Source organism: Phaethon aethereus, assembly GCF_964289735.1.
Source record: "Phaethon aethereus genome assembly, chromosome: 10".
In the NCBI taxonomy this organism is placed as follows: Eukaryota; Metazoa; Chordata; class Aves; order Phaethontiformes; family Phaethontidae; genus Phaethon; species Phaethon aethereus.
This window is the reverse complement of record NC_138586.1, coordinates 23,549,770-23,569,282: the sequence shown is the minus strand read 5'-3', so window position 1 is coordinate 23,569,282 and position 19,513 is coordinate 23,549,770. Positions and strand designations below refer to the sequence as shown.

General features: G+C 59.8%; 1 protein-coding gene across 1 annotated transcript in view; it reads right to left on the bottom strand.

The window, feature by feature from the left end:
• Nucleotides 1-13,037, bottom strand: part of EFNB1 (ephrin B1) — a gene marked incomplete at its 3' end in the record, with an annotated part of 50,701 nt that extends 37,664 nt beyond the window's left edge. Inside the window, exon 1 of the mRNA XM_082004213.1 lies at nt 12,562-13,037. Within this exon, the coding sequence (XP_081860339.1) occupies nt 12,562-12,677 (116 nt within the window). The 5' untranslated portion in view covers nt 12,678-13,037. The remainder of the gene's footprint in view (nt 1-12,561) is intronic.
• Between the last annotated feature and the right edge of the window lie 6,476 nt (nt 13,038-19,513).

Sequence of the window (19,513 nt, the reverse complement as noted above, 5' to 3'; positions counted from 1 at the left end):
ATTTTCCTCCGTTCGCATTTGCCTTTCTCCTTGCCACGAAGCTTTGTCTGGGGCTAAAAGCAGGGGAAACGTCAGGGAAGTAAAACCCGTGTCCACCGGCAAGCAACACGACAGCAAGCCGTTCTGCTCCTTGTCTTCCCCGGCACCTTCATCATCCGCTAGATTTGCCTCCATTGCAGTTACCTTGGGAAAAATCCTGCGTCGACACCCATTGCCGGTGTAAATCAAGGTCAGAACCGTAACCTTAAAATAGGTTTTATGAGTCAGGGCTCCGATCTACCAGGCATGAGGAACCAGCTCCACAAATACGCAGAGAGGGGCACACATCCCGGTGCAGGAGGGAGGCGGCGTTTTCCTCGCGGGGCCCTGGCCGGGCTGAGCGCGCCGGATGACGACGCTTCATTACTCCCTTTCAGCTGGTCCTCCCGGCGCTGCAGAGCAGTAATTAACAAGAAGGTCAGCAGCGAAGCCCTTCAAGAATCTCTGCCTTCAGGGGAGTTTATCAAAACAACCCACCCTTTGCCGCCTTCTAATTCATAAGGAGCGTAAACCCAACGCCGAGCGCTCGGAGATGTCCCGCCGCACGAGCAACATGTGCGCTGCGTTAGCCAGATGTTTACATTATTTGGCATTAAGAACCAATAAATAATCATTAATAGTATTGCTAGCAATGATGACCTCTGCAAGAAAGCCCAGATGCCAAAAAACGTGGTGTTTACGGCGCAAGCATCCCGAGGTGGTGCGAGCCGCGGGGAAGCCGGGCGCAGCGGAGGCAGTCTCCTCTGGCGCGGGTCTGGGAAAGCCGCCCGCCGCGCCTGCCGCAGTCAGTGCTGCCGATTCTGGATTGCACCCCCAGTCCCGCAGCATTCCTCATAAGCCCCAGCTCGGGGGCCGGCGGAACCGGGAGAGCCCTCGCCGCAGCTCGTGAGCCGGCCTGCTCCCACGTCCGCAGCGGCCGCCAGAAGATGCGGTGAAATCAAGAGCCATCGCAGGTTGAGCTGTTTGAAGTGGCTTGAGCCAGCCCCGCTTTTCGGGCCGACTCCTGGGTTTTGCTCGCCGGAGCTGGCAGGGCGCTGGAACGGCGCTGGAACACACACGGGCCCCGGCGACGAGGGGAGGCAGCATCTGGAAGCAATTATCCCACCACTCTTGTAACTGTCACCCGCTCCCCGCCCTTGCATAAGGAAACCATCGGTACTAGCAGCAAAGCTCTTTAATGAACTAGGAACGGGATCCTTGCCCCACTCCCCCCAAGAAGCAGGCGGCACAGCCTTTCCCAATGGAGGGCACAGGGTGGGCAAGGTCCCTCCAGCCAGGTCGCGTGCACACGGGGTGAACTGGGTGCACCAGGGACGGGCACCTATAGGTACCTTAAGGAGAAAGCGCTCTCACATAAGAAATACAAAAATTTCTCTGCTCCGCCTGCGCACTGGTGCGATGCTGCAGCACGTTAATGCTTTACTTTGCAACTCTGATGTCCCACAAGCCTCCAACTGGTTTACAGGCATGGAGGAACTCCTGGGAGCGCTGCAAGATGGTCCACATGCCTCCGCGCTCAACCCAACGCGCCTCCACACTCAACCCAACGTGTCTCCATGCTCAACCCAACACACCTCCACGCTCAAAGAGGTAAAAGGAGGTGGAAAGGGCCTTTGCCTGGGAGAGCAGAAGCCAGGAGGATCCCGCAGCTCTCACCCACCCCTGGATGCCCCCACCCCAGGCTGGGAACAGCAGCAGAGTCCCTGCCGCTGCCTGCGTCCCGCAGTGTGTCCAGGCACAACGTGCAGCCTGAACCCCAAAAGAAGTAAATCTCAGCCAAGAACTGATGCTAGGTGGGCACTGGTGCTCTCCCAGCCGGGCGGCATGACCAACAAACCCCCAACCCCGGGTCGGCACCCCAAAGGGGGCACCTCCACCCGCCGTCCCTGCCCCATGGGCTCCGCGCGCAGCAAAGGGAGGTGGTTTTGGAAGACTTTCGTGCCTCTCCTGGATGTTATGAAACCAGCCAAGGAGCATGAAACTGCCTGCCGTGGGTGGGAGCACCCAGGGCTATATGAAGAGCGCTGTAGGATTCCTGCGTGGTATGGGAAAGCACGCTGCGCTCCCCCACCCCGCACACGCCCTTGCAGGGTATTGGGTTTTTTTTCTTGGGAGAGAGACCAGGTAAGCACAAACAACCCGCGCAGCCCCACATGAAGGGGATAATTAGGGAAGCAGCGCCCATCGCTAACCAAGTCAGGGCAGAGATCAAAAGCATCGTCAAGTGTTAAACCTCCCTGGGATCGGGAACCGCTCCTGGGAAGGGACTCCCATGGGACCCCCTCGCCCTGGGCACACAGGATGGTCACTAGAGCTGGACTGGGAGGGCATCGGCTGCTCCCCACCATTACCCCAGGGTGCCGTCCCCTCCCCACCTTTTGGGGAAGAAAATTCGGCAAAGGAAGCTGGTGGGGAAAAGGCCAAGTTGAGAAGCCGGCCGGCTGGCCTGGGCACCATCGTGTGCCGTCCCAAGTGCTCTCAGCCGCCCCTCTCCCTGCCTTCACCGGGTGGCCCTGCAGAGCCCCCCCCCGCCCAGCACCCATCGCTTGCAGGGAGGGAACACCAAGCCAAGCCAGTGTCATCGTCCCCAACATCCCACGAGCAGGCTTTCCTCCATCCCCTATCCCCAACAACAGGTTTTCACGTAACTCAGGCACGTGAAAAAGGAAAGCAAACAGAAGAAAAGTTTTATTGCAGCAACGCCAACAACGGGCACGGAGCCATGCCGGCGCAGGACGGAGGGGTGGGAGAGGGGTGCGAGAGGGCTGGCAGGGCTGGGAGGCACAGCCACACGACAGACCCTCCTCTCCCTCTGGGGACCCCAGCCCAGCACCGCTGCCTTGCCCGGCTGGTGCTACCCCAATTATTTCAGCAATCAGGTACAGCCGAGATGCCGCTCACGGGGGCGCAGGGGAGGGCGGCACACCACCGGAGAGCGCACGCCGGCACGGGCGCGCAACCAGGCCACGTCCTCGCAGAATTTACACGAGAAGAAGAATAATACAAGTTTAAAACCAAACACAGCTGAAGGGGAAATTCCAGCCGCCTCCAGCCCTTCGCACCTCTGAGCGTCTTCCTGAAACCCCAGCCCGGCTGAGCCCCCCGCTCCCCAGCCCCTCGGGTGGCGGGGGCCATGGGACGCTGCGGCTCTGCCCGGCAAGAGGGAAGGGGGCTCTGCACCCCCACCCCCGGCACTGGGACAGCCCTTCCCTACCTCCTGGGGAAGCATCTCCTCCTCCTCCTCCCGCTGCGAAGGAAGCTGGGAACAATGGGATGCGGCAGTGCCAGCTCCAGAGGGGATGCTCATGGACCACCCGCCTGGCTGCCCTGGGACAAGGGACATGCCAGGGCGGGGGGACAGCCAGTGCAGGGGGGACAGGCAGCGAGCCAGGGCGCAGGCAGCCGCCAAGACCCCATCTCTTGCTTGGTGCAGAGGGCAGCGCCCCGTCCTACCAACAAGGGGGGACACGCCGGAGCTCAGCGACTGCAGGCAGGGGCTGCGCGGAGCCCCCCCAGCTCGCCCCCGCCCCAGGAGAAGGGCTGCTCGCTGATGCATTTGCCAGACCTTCCCCTAAAAAAAATAATTTTTTTTTTTCAATTTCTTCTTCTGAAATAATCGACTAATTGGCCGAGCCCCAGTTCCGTGCTGGGAGTGGATCCCAGGTTCGCTCTTGCGTGAAGTATTTATTAAAGACATCAGAGGAGGAGAGGAGGGCAAGGCAGAGCCCGGCAGACCGGGGCGGTGCCCACAGCCAGGTGGAAATTTCCCATCGCGCCCAGGAGAAGGAAGCCCAAAAATTAATCCCAGCCGTCCCCCGCAGCGCACCTCTGCCCCGGGTAGGGCCTGAGTCAGCCGGGGCGAGCACCACGGCCCCCGCGCCCTCGGGAGCGCGCCGGAGGGAGCGGGAGCACACGGGGCTGTGAGCACGTGTGAGGGAGGGGGTCTGCTCCCCCAGAGGACGCAGCCCCCATCCCCGCGCCCGGGGCTGCCCCCCGCCTCCTCCCTTTAATCCCCAGCCCCAAAGCAGAGCCCTTTTAGGGGAAAGTGTAACGCAATACCTGGAAAATTTCTCCCACCCGCTCTCTGCTGCCGGCTGCCAAATTTAAAACATATTTGCTGCTCGGCCTTGAAGAAACGTAACCTGCTGCTTAATTCCAACACTTTTATTCTTTGGGGGCAACGAAAAAATTCACACTGCCACTCGTGGCTCCTCTCCTTACACCCCGCAGCCCTCAGGGGTGGGAGCTGCCAAAAAGCTGCCTGGGAGCCGTCCACCACCAACGCAAGCACCGAAACGCCGGGAAGGGCAGGAACCTCGCTCTGCCCATGCTGCCCTGCCTGCGGCAACCGGTGCGGGCAGGGCAAGAAGTTTTTGACCGGTGAGTAGTTGCCCTTGAGCCTCAAGTGTCAGCTTGGGGCGGGGGGGAACCTGGCCCGAAAGCCCTCGGGATGGGCAAGGTCCAGGGCACCGCAATGCTCCGGAGCAAGGGAAGGGGCAGGGACCACCACCCACCCCCAGGGAGAAGACCCCCTCCTCAGAGATGGGGCCACCCCACCCTCCCCTCGCCTTGCGGAGCCCCCGGTGGGGCCGTGTGGGTTTCCAGGCAGCCCCCGTCCCTCGCCCCACCACCCGGGCTCCTCGGCAGGAGGAATTTTCCGGTGGGACTGGGTTTGTAAGGGGAGGCTGGAGCAGTGGAAAGGGGCCGCGGCAGCGCGGGGCTGGGGGCCGGGGGAGGGCACAATGTGTTTAGCAGACTGAGCGATCCGACAGGGCCCATTAAAGGAAACAATTTGTAATACAATAATTATTATGTCGTTTCTCTGGACTCTTTCTTAAGCCTCTCTTTAAACAGTTAGAGGCTTGACGTGCCTGCGTAAAGCAGACATGATCTGTAGGGCTGAGGATGCTTAAGTGCCCACATGTGCCGAGACGAGGCAGACCGGGGCGGCCGCGCGCCTGGCGCTCTCCGCGCGCTTGCCCGGAGAGACGGGAGCTCATCCCGCTTCGCTCACAGCCCTCCAGGGACGGCGGGGTGATGGCCAGGCACTCACGGGGCAAGGGGGACCGACGGTCCCCACGTTCAGGAGGGGATGCTGGTGTACCCCAGCATCGTCAGCCGAGGGCTCCTCTCCCTGCACGCAGCCGGGCCTGGAGCCGCGTTTACTCAAGATCATGGCAGGGGCCGCGTCCTGGCAGCGCGGCCAGCACCCGTCGCTCCTCCAGCTCTGCTTTTGACGCTCTGAAGTTCTCGGCCGCACATCTGAAGAAAGCGGCGGTAGCGAACAACAGAGCGAGAGCGCGCGAGAGCAAGCAACACAAATCCCCGGGATAATGAGCCTGGAGGAGGGAGACGGTGGGCTCTGTCTGAGGAGGGAGCCGTGCTTTTATTGGAGAGGCCTAAAAGGACTATAAATCCTCAGATTCAAAGGCGAACTCGAGCTCTTTCAAGTCTGAGGAAGGCCTGGGATGTGTCAGCCGGGAGGACTAACCACGCCGCGTCCCCTGCTGAAGTGGCCTCTTCAGCAAAGCCGCGCTGCAGCCCGGGATATTACGCCCAGATCCTTTCCATATGCTGCCTGCCTGGCTGCAGGCAGGGGACGGCATCCCTGGGGGAGCCCACCCTGACCCCCCACCCGGGCGAAAACCGGCCGCCCCCCGCGTTGAGGGTGGAAGCGCTTTTGCGCCCATTCCCCCTTTCCGAGGCCCACCGACCATTTGCCCGCCGAAACGCCGGTGGGGGCCGCGGACCTCCCTCTTGCGTTCGGCTGCGATGCTACAGCGAGCCCAGACAAAGAACGCCGGGGCCCAGCACCATCACATCCCTGAGCATCACCGCATCGGCCGCCACGAGGCCGCCGCCCCGGCGCGCAGGCCCGCGCACCCGACTGCGCTCACACCTTGCAGAGACCCATCAGAAGGCTGAAAACGGGTAACAAAGAGAAAACGGCGTCGAGTCGCAGGCTTGCCACCAACGCACGTGCAACCACCGCCGTTCCCCCGCCTTAGTGAGGAGGAAGACACGCACAGGCTCGGTGAGCGGTATTCATGGCGCGCGGGTATTTATAGCTGATACGCTGTGAAAACGCACTTTGCTTTTCCTGAAGTACCTACTCAGAAGCCGTCGGGTGCCAAAAAACAGGCGGTCCCCAAGGCTGGGCTCATGCTGCAAGCGCCGGAGCCACCAGCCGCTGCCGGGGTCGAGGACAGGGATTACTGGGAAACGGGACGCTCGTGGCCCACCACAGCACGTGGAGCGGCGAGGCAGGCGCGGGTGCCACTGAAGCCAGCCCGGACCCCTCTCCCAGGGAGGGCAGCCACCCCAGGCCCTCGCAGGGACAGGGGCCCGGCCGCTGCCAGGAAGGCGCTTCCGAGACTCCGGCTTGAAGGTGCAGGGGCAGCGAGCTCACGCAGCGTCCCCCGGCCATCCTGCCCCCAGTGCCTCCATGCCGGCACCAGCAGGAGCCACCCTGCGTCAAACCGGGCTGACACGAAACCTCTCGCCGCGGCCCAACCCCGCCGACGGCCGGGCCGGCAGACGTGGTGCACATGGACATACGCGCAGCATCGTGGCGGGACGGAGCCCTTGGAAAACGCCAAGGGAAGTTCATGGTTGGACACGGACGAGCCCCCACGCTCCGGCTCTCTGTGCAGGGCCGCTGGCAAAGCCCGGTCCCACGGCCTCGGGAGGGGGAGCAGCCCACCTGGGAAGGGCCGGCGGCGGGTAGGAGAAGGTTACGGCTGAGCAGCCGAGCCAGGGTTATAAATAGCTGGCATTTTTGAAGCACAGCTGCTCGGCTCGGCCGGGGCGGCACTGCCACGCCGGCACCTGAGCCGGGCCGGATCCCGCCCGGGGGCACCGGCAGGGAGAGCTCGCGGAGGAGAAGCTGAGTAACACCCCAGCCCTGACCCCCCATCCTCTGGGAGGGGGGTGCTGCAAGTCCCCCGGCACCCCCGCTCCCCTCTGGGCATCACCCACCGCCTCCGCAGCGTTTGGCTGCACCCCACGAGGAAGAACCCTGCTCCCCGAAAGCACAGGAGCCACGCAAACCTCGCCCCGAGCGCAAAGCCAGCCTAACCAAGCAGGACAGTTAGCCCTCGCTCGTCCGACTCATCCGGATCCGGGACCGAGCCTGGCCAGGCCGGTGGAGCCGGAAGCACCGGGATCCCGGGGCCCCAGCACAGCCACGAGCCAATGCCGGGGCTCCAACCGGAGACGACACACGAGGGGCAAGAAAAGCCTCCCCGAAGGACGCCGGGTGTGCACCGAGGGGAGGCGTACGCCAAACCTCTCCGCGAGCCGGGGAACCGCCACCACCCGCCTCCCGCTCGCCGCAGGAGGTCTCTGCCCACGCCACCCGCCCCGGAGCGAGGGACGGGACGGAGAAAAGTGGGGCAAGGAAGGACCCCGGCTCTCTCGAGGCGAGCACAACAAAAGCCCTGCAGCACCGCCGCCGCATTCCTGCCCAGATGTGACGCCGCGATAGCGCCGAGCCCAGAGTCCTCCTCCCGCTCTCCCGATACAAGCAATCATTAATTAGACACAGAATGGATTTCAGCTTTGTTTCTCCCCACCCTGTTTCAGCTGCCAGACTCCAAGTAGCATGTGCTACTGATCGGTACAAGATGTTTTCCCACCGGACCCCCGCGCTCCTCGGGCAGACCGGCTTCCCAGCAGCACCGCCACCGCGCTGCTGACTAAGGGGTGCCCTGCCAGCGGGGAAGCCGTGGGGCAGGCGGGACCCAAAAATCCTACGTGGAAAGAAGGGGCCAGCCCTACTGCTGTGCCTCCCGTTTCCAGGGGACGACCCAAACGCCTCCCGACGTCCGAGGGGCCGCGCGTGCATCGCGGCTCTTCGCGATCCCCGCGACCCGTACGAAGACACGCAGGGCTCAGGGAGGGACCCCTGCCCACCCGGCCACACGCAGCCCGTTCGGGACCGGCGCCCGAGCAGCAGCTTCAAACCAGAGGCGATGAAGCCGCTGGGGTGCGGCGGAGGCGGGAAGCAGCCCCCCGCCGGCTCCCTCCAGCCCTCCGCTGCCACGAATGGCACAAACGCCGCGTCCGGCCCCGCTGCCGCACGGCTCCGAGGGGCTGCGGCAGCTGTTTTGCTCTGGAGAAAGCTACGGCTCCTTTTACAATCAATCAGCCACCCCATCACGGCTCTTTTTTTCTTTTAAAGGAAGCAGTTAAATCCATTTTATAGAATCCAGTGGTATTTACCCAGCTACTGCAATAGCCGCAGCCCTGCCTTCACTTTTTTTTTTTTAATTTAAGTTAATGAAGTCATTCCCGAACGACACGCAAGGAGCCCTGGGTGCTCCTTTCCCCCCGGTACGGCAAGAAGGGCAACCTCACCGCCGCGGTGTGGGCCGCGCACGGGGGCCTTCCGCCTCGGGGGGGTGGGGGGAGCGAGGGCAAGAGCAGCCCCACACCGGCCAAAGGGCCCCCCTCAGCACCGCAGCGCGTGGGACCCTCCCAGCCGCGACCTCCTGGCACGCTTGGAAAGGGCTCCTCCATTCCAGAGGGAAACTCCAACCGGGACGCAGCCCTTCCAGGCTCGCTTAACCCAAACCGGCCTCCGGAGATGAAGCAAAGCCCCGGGGGAGGCAGAGGGGTGCCCGGGGGCCGGCGGATCGCTGACGGGACCCTCCGCGCCCCCGCACCCCCCCAGGAGCCGCCACCCCTCGGCCCCGCGCGCTCCCCGGGAGGAGGGAGTCTCCGAAGGCTCCACGAGCCAAACGTAGCTTTTAATTAAAAATAAGCAGCGTGTTTTCGCCGTTTCCCAACTCCTTCTACTGCAAAGCGCCTCACGCGCCCACTGGTACGGTAATTAAATTACATCTGCTCCGACAAGTGTGAGCCCACCGACGCAGAGCTCCGGGCCAGCCGCTCCCCTCGGAAGCGGCCTTCCCGCAAGCACTTTGTCCCTCGTAAAAGGTATTAAAAAAGGCAAAGATACGCCAAGCTTCAAACTCAGCGCTTACAGAATTCAATAGGACACCATAATGTCATTAAAAACAGAATAAAAATACCACAAAGGATTAGAGTTCTGTCTGGGTTGGGGTTTTTTTTCCCCTTCCCCCCTGCCTATTTTATTTTTTTAAATAAATGCATTTATTTCGCTTTTAGAAAGTTGCTGGCTTGCTCCGCAGAGGTAGCGAGCGAGTTGAGCCGAATAAAACTTTATACATAAGGGAAAGACAGAAAAGCAGAGCCGAAACGACCCGTTCTTCAGAGCCGCACGGATGATGTGTCCCATTTCCCCCACCTCCTTATTAAAATACTTTCTGGAGAGGCGAATTCCAGCCTGAAATGAATTTTCCAAACCATATTTTATTAGGAATGCTTCCTTTTAACAGTCGGCACAGGAGCCCACCAGGGTCAATATTTCTCCAAAACTACAGCCAAGGGATTTCAGAAAGGATTTCGCCAGAATTTCTCCTCCAATTCCCCGCTGTCCTACAAGAGCACGCTCCCACCAACCCCCAGCCGAGCAGCGAAAGGGCCGAGGAAATCCCGAAAGCACCCTCTGGCCCCCCCATGAAACCCCCTTCGGACACGATGGAATAAAATGAAAACCACATTGGCTCCCCGAGACCCCTGCCAAGGGGCTCCGCAGCCATCCCGGGGAAAGCTCGCTCAGAGGGGATCGCATTTAGCCTCAGCTTGTCCCAAGCGCCGGGTTCTGACCATTATCACCTTCTATCCAGAAACAGCATTTCTAAGCCTAATTTTTTCCCCTCAAAAGACACAGAATTATCCACAATAGGAAGACGGTGACGATTTCACTGTTGGCTTTTGGGCACAGAACTCCGAGCCGAAGAGAAACGTTCCCCCAACGCAGCACGCAGTGCTACAGCTTAAGCTAGTCTTAACTCGATTAGGAAACCGTTCCTTCTATCGGATGTGTTATCAGCATCCCCCTGATAACCACCACGAGGCCGGGAACCTGCCGGCGACGTCCCAGCCAAGTCATAAGCCCACGCTTTGTAAGCGCAGCCCCGAGCTACCCAGGGGAGGGAAAGGGCAGAAAAATATTTTCATTATTTACAGTGACACCGCCAAGGCCAGCCGGCCCAACGTGCGACGCTTTCTCCTTCTATCTGTTGGAAAATTCCACTTAGCGATGTTATTCTTAAAGGCTTTAGCTCTTAACTCTTAAAACAAGAGCGAAAGCTCAGCAGAGCGGGGCGGAGGGCTGGCACAGGCACGGCACGCTGGAGGAAGGGGCTCGAAAGCCCAAAGGACGGCGGAGAGCGCGCTTGGGAGTTTTTTAATTCATCTCTCCAGGAGTAAGCCCAGCCTAACAAAGAGCACGGCTTTTCCTCAAACTGGAACCGGACTTTGTGCCGCAGGCGGCTCCCCAGACGGGTTTACTCGATGGCGTTCGCAGGCAGGAGCGGCCGCGAAGAGGCTCTGCCCAACGCCACGCAACCTGCAAAAATCGGGAGGCAGGAGCACTGAGGCGTGAAGAGAGAGCGACGGACCCCAAAGACGGGCCCCGAAGAGGAGGGTCCGGGGTCAGGCCACGCGGGCACAGGCCGACGGGGCGTGAGTGGGAGCAGGGCCGGGCGCCGTCAGCCCCCGACCACGGCTCCCGCCCCGCCACTGGCACCCTCCGCGGCGCCCGTCCTGCCCGGCAGAGCCGTGTCCGGGTGGCAACGCCAACATTTTGGGCACTTCCCACCTTCTCCCACCCCGGCGGGGCGGGCGCGACATCAGCGGGGACTCGGGGAGCACCGGCGCTGCCCCCGAGCCCCCCCGGGCTGCCGCCCCACACCAGGCATCCACGGGAGCCGTCCCCACGCGGGATGGCACGCAGCCAGAAACCTGCGCCGAGGGCGGACAGCCACCGAGCCCCAAATTTGGGAAGACCCAAGACACACCTGGAGTTATTCCTTGCACGCCCCACCGGGGAGGGATGCCCCTGAGCCCACCGCACCAGGGGAGGACAGTGGAAAGCCCACCGGTGTGCCCACCGCCCGCTCCCCGGGCCTCGGCCGTTTCATAAACGCCAACGCTGCTAAAGCGGGCTGGGGCAACATGGCGAACCCACCACCGCCACCAAGCCAGAGCCACTCCTGCCTCCGGCGGCTCCTTTTTAGCTAAAAAGGTTATTTTCTGGAGTGGATTTGCCTCACAAACGCGAGGGACTGGTTCCCCAGGGGAAAGGCTGTCTCTGCTCCCAGCCAAGAGGCGCATCTCCAAAAGGAAGGGAAAACACACCGAGCAGCAGAATGAACTTCTGGGCCCCCTCGGCCCCAGCGCGCGAGAGCCTGCGTGCACGCGCGCGCCGGCGAAGTTGCTCCCCCCCCAAAGAAAGAAACGTTTGGGTGGTATATAAGCATCGAAGCGGGAAGGTTGTCCAAATTGTTCCGGTTCTCTCCAACCCTCAAAAACTCTCCATTTTTTTTTTTTGTTTGTTTTTTTGAGAAACTGGGGGGGGAAATCAGACTAAAATCTGGATTTATTTTTTTTTTTAAAACCCAGAAGGGGCCAAGATAAACAAACACTCTGTGATCTACAAGATAAAGCCCAGCAAGAGGGCTACCACAGCATCCCGACACCGCCAGCCCCAGGTCAGCAGGGACCGCGGCCGAGCACCTTCCTCTCCTCCTCCTCCTCGCCCTTCATCCCGGCGCGCTGGAAAAGCCCCTTCTCATTGTTCCCGCGGCTCGGCCGGGGCAGACCCGTACGCGTCCACACGGCACGTATAGATACATGTAATTTAGCTGTATATATATAGCCGGAGCAGGGCTGTGGAGAACCGCCGCAGCCCCGCCGCCGGCTTTGTTCAGACCCGGACCGGGGGGGTCCCATCGCGCCCCCCCGCCTTCCTCCGCGGCATGCTTTTAGACGAGAAAACCCAGAAAAAAAAAAAAAAATTAAAAGATAATAAATCCACTCTAGCGTCGGCGTGGTACAGGGGAGCGGCGATCCGGCGGTGGCGGCCCCCCCGGCAGCCGGCCAGGCGGGGGGTTGGCGGGGGAGCCTCCCCTAATCCCGGGGGGGGTAAAAAAAAAAAAAAAATTAAAGGTGAAAAATCTTTTTAAAAATGAAAAATAAAAAAATAAAGCACGTTCTTTAAAAATTTTTAAAAAAATTAAAGATAAGAAAACCTTTAAAAGCCGAAAGAATGTTTAAAGCTGAGGAAAAAAAAAAAATTTAAAAGCAGATTTTTTTTTTAAGACAAAAAAGGTAACAGCCCGCAGCAGCCAAGCGCGCCCGGGAGCGGCAGCCGGGGCTCGGCGAGGGTCCGTACTCCAGCCGGGGATCGCTCCTCTCCGTCCGTCGACCACAGGCTCCGGCCGCTCTTCGCGGTGCCCGCTCCGCTTCCCGGGGCGGGATTTTTTTCCTCTAAAATCTTGCGGGGTCAGGTAATTTTTTTTTTTAATTTTCCCGGGTTTGTTTTTGGTTTGGTTTTTGGTTGGTTTTTTTTTTTTGCCAGGCAGGGTGCGAGGCTTGTTCCCCCCACACCCCTACCCCCCCAGCTCCCCCGCGCCCCTCCGCCGCACGTACTTGGGGTTACCGGCGCTCCAGGAAACCGGTTCCAGGCTCTTGGCGAGCGGCGCGGCCAGGCGGCACAGGGCGAGGAGGACGCCCAGCAACCACCGCCCGCCCCGGGGCCGCGCCATCGTCCCTCGGCGGCGGGACGGGACGGGCGTCAGGCGCCCATGCCGCTTCCCCGCCGCCTTCCTCCGTCTCCCGCCCCGCCGCCGCCGCCGCCGTCCCCTCCCGCACAGCGGCGCCGCCCGCCGCGACGATCGCTCTACTCCTCCGCGCAGGCAGCGGAACGGGCAGCCCTAGGCCAGGCGGCCAATCGCGGCGCGGGGCGGGGGGGGCCTTGCGGCTTGGGGACACGCCCACCGACTCTTCTTAAAGGGCGCGCGTACCTTTTTTCCCTTCCCCCCTCCCCTTTCTCCCCCCGCCGCTCCCGCCTCGCCCGGTCACCGCTTGGGGCGGGGAGACGAGGATGGGGAAGGGCCGTCGGGGCGCTGGGGCCCCGGCGCCCCGACGGCCCTTCCCCATCCCCGTCTCCCCGCTCCCGCTTCGCCCGCCATTCAGCCGCGATCCAACAGCGCCCCCCAGCGGACGCCGATGGCCCCGCCCCTGCCTGACAACCGCAGGCAGCGCTGCCCGCTGTCGGGGAGAGCGGCAGCGATGGGCGAGGAGGTGCCGGTTGGCCCGTCTTTGGGGGCGGAATGGCTTCGGTTTCGCTGCTTTACCCTTAAATACTAAATAAATTCACCTTTTGCGGGAGTTTTTTGGACTTTTTTGAATTTTTTGGATTTTTTTTTTAATATTTCGGAGGGGTTTTTAATATTCTTTGAGGGTTTTTTAGGGTTTTGGGGGGGTTCAAGGGGGGTTTTTTGTTGTTTTTTGAGGGTTTTTGAAGGTTTGGGGGGGGTGGGAGGAAAAAACCAAACCCAAATAAGTTTGCTTTCTATGAAGAAAATTTTTTTAAAACGTCTGGTTTTCAAAACTAGTTACCTTTCTACTACAAAAATAATAAAAAACCCCTCTGGAGGTAGTTCCATTTCTATTAATAAAATAAAATTTAAAAAAAAAACCCTCCAGAGTCAGTTCGCTTTCTATTACAAAAATTAAAAAAACCCCTCTTCTACAAAAAAAAAAAGAGAACTTCTGAAGTCAGCTCAATTTCTAGTAAGAAAATTTAAAAAAAAAACCCTCCAGAGTCAGTTTGATTTTTATTATGACAATTAAAAAAAAAAAAACAACACCCTCCAGAGTCCGTTCTCTTTTTAGAAGGAATTTTTTTTTTTTAAATTCGAATTTTAAAAAGATCCTAGTACAAAAATTGAAAGAAACCTCCGGAATCAGTTCGCTTTCAACTAGGAAAATGTCAAACGCCCTCATTTTGCGTCGCCCCAAGACACGTTTCTCTCCGTTACTTTTTTTATTTCTCTATTTCTGCATTTCTCCTCCGGCACCGCGCACGGCGAAACCCTGCCGTCAGCTTTGGGTGGAGATTTGTTAGGTTTCTGTGTGTTAAAATAAAACCCTGACGTGGGGTGCAGCGTGCCCCCGCTGGGCCCCCCCGGGCGCGGGCTCCCCCCTGTTCTGATGACGCCCTAATTCAAAGGAGGTGAAAATACTTGAGGAAGGAGAAAAACAAAAAAATGATCGTTTTCAGGTTTTGGAGGGAGGATCGAGAGGGCGACCTGCCCCGGCCCGAGAAATGGGGCAGCGCTGCCTGCCCTGCCTGCTGCCTGCCCATTTCTCGCTATCCCTGCCCCATCATCTCTGCCGATGACATCACGAGCGGTTGCCATGGCGATGCTGGCTCTCCCGGCACAGGCTCAGGTGGGCACCCAGAGCCCAGCAACCCTGCGGACGGAGGGTGCTGCTCCCCCGTGTCCCGGGTGCCCAAACCGCCCCGACGGGCAGAGGGAGGAGGAGGAGGCAGGGCCACCTTCGGCATCCCCTCGGGAGCCGACCCCCTCGCCTCGGACCAGTGGCGACCAGTTGGGTGCTGGTGCATCCTCGGGTTGAGGTGAAGCGGTGCGCGAGACAGGCGGGCGCCGTGGACCGGCAGAGTCACCGACAGGCATCCGAAGGTCACCCGGTGCCACTTGGCCACGGGTTCAAACGGCACGGCCGCACCTGGCACGCCGGCCTGGCTGCGTGCCGGGGAAACACCCGGCTTTATCGCCGGGTCTCAGCGGGCACCGAGCCACTCACGAGGTGGGAAAGGCACCGCGGCGCGGGGACAGGTCTCGTTCGTGGCCTCAGAGAGGTGGGCACCGCTCTGGGGGAGCGGGAAAACCCCTTCCCAACCTTTCCCAGTGTCGCTCCTGCGGCAGGGAACACCCGCCCAGTGAAGTCACCCAGGGACAAAATCCTGCTTTTCCCACCCAGCCCCGCTAAGGAAATCGGTGGTGCCGAACCAGGGCGATTCCTCGGGTGGTTCTGGCTTAAAAAAACCCAAACCCAATAAACTAATTGGGAAATGGTTCCCAGCCTCAGCTGTGGCGGTGACGCCGGGGAACCCGGCCGAGCCGTGGCTGGGAGCAGCGCAGGAAGGGCTATCCCGGCAGGCCGAGGCAGGGACCTCTAAGCAGTTGCGGGGCAGATGCAGTGGGGGCAAGGACGCCCCACCCTTCTCCAAAAATCCCGGGCTTTGCGAGCGAAAGGAACTGGACGCGGGGCAGAAGTTACCAGGAAGCTGTTGCCCTGCCCGTGCCCGCCTGTCAGCCCAGGGAGCGACGGGGCTTCACGGTTCCCATGATTCCGCCCTTCTCCTTCCCCAGCGCGCTCCCAGGGGCGGCACGGACGTCCCCGCGCGCTGCGCCCAGCCCCGGGCACAGCCGCACCCAGCCCCTTCCCCGGAGAGGCAGGGGAGCGTGCAGGGAGAGCACCCAAGGGGAGAGCGTGCACAGAGAGCACGCACGGAGAGCGTGCACGGAGCGAGCGTGCACAGAGATAGCATGCACGGAGATAGCATGCACGGAGAGCGTGCACGGAGCGAGCGTGCACAGAGAGCATGCACAGAGAGCGTGCACGGAGCGAGCATGCACGGAGATAGCATGCACGGAGAGCGTGCATGGCGTGAGCGTGCATGGAGCGAGCATGCACGGGGCGAGCGCGCACGGGGCGAGCGTGCACGGCTCGGGCGCACCTGCGAGCAGCACTGGCTGAAGTTCAGAGGCTGCCGGGCGGGGAGAGATCAGAGGGCTCCCTCCCGCTGCGCCGGCCCCAGCCCTCCCACCCCGTCCGGAGGATTCGCGTGCCACACGTCAGGGGAAGCAACGCTCATACGATCCCATGCCGCGGGCACGTACGCGCACACAGGCGCGGGGGGCGGACGTGACCGCACGTGCAGCGTGGCCCCGGAGGAGGCCGCGAGGCGTTCTCCCGCGGCACGGCCACGCGAAGCCCCGGGGAGCGGGGCGAGAGGCAGGCGCGCTGCGACGCAGCGCTGGACGCAGAAGAGGGGGTGCGGGACTTGGCCCGCGCTCCCCGCTCCGGCGGCGAAGGGCGGCTCTGGCTGCCTTTGATGTCCCGAGCAGGGGCAGCTGCCCGGCGTATTCAATGGCTCCAGGTGTCCTGAGTTTCAGGGGACTCAGCGCCAGCCCGGGCTCGCTCCCGGCTCCCAGGAGGGTAACACTGCGCCGGGCTCCCTTCCCGGGAGGGGTGCGGGGGTCTCCAGCAGCTGCAGACCTGGTGCTCCCCCAGAGTCCTCGCCAGCAACCAGGCGGGCCTGCGGGAGAAGAAAGGGAATCACTTAATTCCCATATTCTTCATATTTTTGGGGCTCCGGAGTTGCCTCGGGCCGCGTGCACACGCACCTTAGTGCTTCCCCTGCCCGTACGTCCTGCTGTGCCCTTCCCACACCGTCGGCACGTGTGTACTCTGGTCTCTTGGCTTCCATCTCCTCCCTCTTCCTTAAAACCTGATTTAAAACGATAATGCAATTGGGGGGGGGGGGCGTCTGGGGGATTCACCCCCACCTGCTTCGTCCTAAGGCGAGAAAGGAGTTATCGTACGCCCTTTGGTGAGACCCAGCATCACCCCCAACCCACGCGGCTCTCCGGCACTCACCCTCACCCCCCTCCTCCCGTGCAGCCGGGGCTTGCAGTCTCTTACCCTGCACCATCACACCCTCGTCAAGTCGTGATCTGCATCCCCAAATGTATTCCACAGCCACTTCATATTTAGATTGAAAAATTTTATAGCGAAAGAGTAATGGGATAAAACAGAGCAAAAGAAAATTTAGGCTGAACACCAGGAAAAACTGCTTAGTGCTGAAATCTGTTCGGCTGTGGGATGGTTCCCCCAGGGAAGCGTTTGAGTTATTTAAAACTCACCTAAATAAAAACCGGTGGGGAATAAGCCGCGCTCATCCCAAAGGCCCGGGCACCGTGGGACCTGGTAGATTTTCCCCCTAACTATTTTCTGGGCTGAAACGGATGAGACCTCGGCGGGCTGAACTCGCGCAGCACGGGTAACCCAAAGGGCTTTGCAGCCCCTCTCCCCTTCCCAGGGAGACGGCCCCGCACGGATTGGGGCCAAATTTCATGATTAATCCAACCCTCTTTAAAAAACACGGGGATTTTTTCAAACGCCAGGACGTCAGATGCGTGGAGACGTCTGACAAGCCTTCTGCCTATTAAACAGCAAACAGCCGGGCAAAACGGGTGCCAGAAAGCCAGCGTTGCGCTGCTAGATCAGAGGATCAAATTCAGAAATGAAGGTGATGTCAAGGATTTGCCTTCGCCGTGATTTATACCATCATTCTTGCGCTCCGACTCCTGGAAACTTGCACCTTCTGCAGATGTGCTGGCTGATTAAAATGATGCAACATATTCGCTAGCTGTGTAATAGGATTTAAATTAAAAAGGCCATATTCTAACTGAAAATCTGCTATGGCTGCCCTGCCATCGCCTCTGGCACTTCCCACCTGCCCGGGGTGCCGGGGCGGAGCGGGGGGGAGAGGCAAGGGGGGAGCTGGAGGCACTTGAACCGCCGGGAAAGGACCGAGCGGGGAAATGCAGCAGCACAAGGCGATCGGGTTCCAGAAGGCACATTTTATGGGGCTGAGAAGCCTACTGCATAATGGTCCGGGGAAGGAAGTATTAAAATCTTTAACCAGTTTTCAGAGACGCGATAATTAAGGTGTTGTAAGCTACAGTTGCCTGGAGAAAAAATAAAGGCAAGGAATAAGATTTTTATCGCTTCAGAAGTGGCCACTCATGGATTTGAAGTTTTAAAAACAAAACAAAACAAAACAAAAAAAAAGAGAAGAGAAAAAAAATCCCTGCGAGAAAAAGAAAATGTAAAAGGCGACTGAACAAGGGTCCGGCCAGGGGCTGCGAGGAAGAAGAGCGGCAGAAAGCGGGAGCTGGGTGTGCAGCCGCCGGCACTGGGAAGTCAGGGAACCTGATTCAGGAAAGCACTTAGCATTGTCCAAGTCCCACCATTCACCGCTTTAATCAGGCACTTTAATGGAACTTGAGCACAGGCTTAATGCTTAAGCATCTTCAATGGAGTTGCTCTCTTTCATCAGGACCTCTGGGGAGGAAAGAATATTGGCTTAAATTAATGAGGCCTCAGAAATGGGTGAGAGGTTGAACTCGCCGCTCGGCTCTGCCTTCCGCGAGGAATGAGCTGCCGGTCCCGCGCATCCCTCGCGCTCCTCCCGAGGGCAGGACAAATCGTTTCCCCATCTCGCCGCGTCGGGAGCAAACCCGCGTCTTCGGCTGTGCCCTGCACGAGGGGCAGAGCAGGGGAGCAGAGCCGATGGGCTGCCGAGGGCGAGAGGAGGGTGACCGCATCCCTGGCGGGCGGCTGGCATCGCCCTAAAACACGAAGGGAGAGCAACCGGGGGAAAAAACATCCCGAGCACCCAGGCGCTACCGAAACCCAACCGTTGCACGCTGAAAGTCCCCGCCAGAAGCAGATCGCCTTGCTCTTCTAAAGGGAGCTGGGTTTAGCTCTTTGAACAACGTTGTAGAAAACAATAATGAAAATGACTCAAACTGGCTGGAGCGTGAGCAGCCCTAAACTGCACGGTAATATATCCCAACAGCAATATGGTGGGAATATACACGTGTGTGTGTATATATATATATATATATATATATATATATATATATAAGGTAGCGATCTGCACTTGTGCAGAGCTTGCTGGAGGAGGCAGAAGGTGGAGTCAGGAGTATCTAACGGGGTACTGCAGAGGTCATTCGTTAACATCTTCCTTAATGACCTGGCAGAACGTGTAAACAGCATGTTAATGACCTGGCAGAGAAGATAAGCAGCTTGTCGATGAAATTCCCGCGGACGCCCCGATGCGCGGGGCTGTGCGTACGTCCACAGCCAGGGAAACATGAAAGGGGCCTAAATGGCTGGAAATAGGCACAGGAAACGTACTGATTTTGTTAGGGGACAAAAAAATCTAATCGGATCTATCTGGGGCGAGGGATTAAAAACTTGTCGGAGGGGGGAGAGCAGCAGCCGGCAGCTCAGCAAAGGCTGCTGGGGACGGCCGCGGCGGCGGGTCGGGTTTAATATGCAGCTATGCCGGAGCTCTTCTCATCCACCTCTCCTAGGGAAAACATAAAGTGCATTTTCAGGTCACTGATCCACCGAAAGAAGGAAAAGCCCCAAAAAGGAGCAGAAGTTGGAGGAACGGTATGTAAGCTGAGATTTTAAAACGCACGGATCTGTTTTCTTTGGACCGGTAGCAGCTAAGGGAAGTCACAACAGCATGCAAATATCCCACAAGGTTTTAACACCAAAGGAAAAATGATTGAGGGCGGCAGAAGAACAGAAGGCGACCTCAGGCCGTATCCTACCCAAGGGGAAACTGCCGGCAGCCCGGAGGCCGCGCTTCGCACCGCGCCGGTGCTGTGCCGGGGCACGCGGCTGCCGGCGGAGGAGCCCGGGGCGTCGCACCTCGGCGGCTCCCGGGGCTACTCTCCCGCTTGCCACAGCCGCTGCCCCTTGGCCG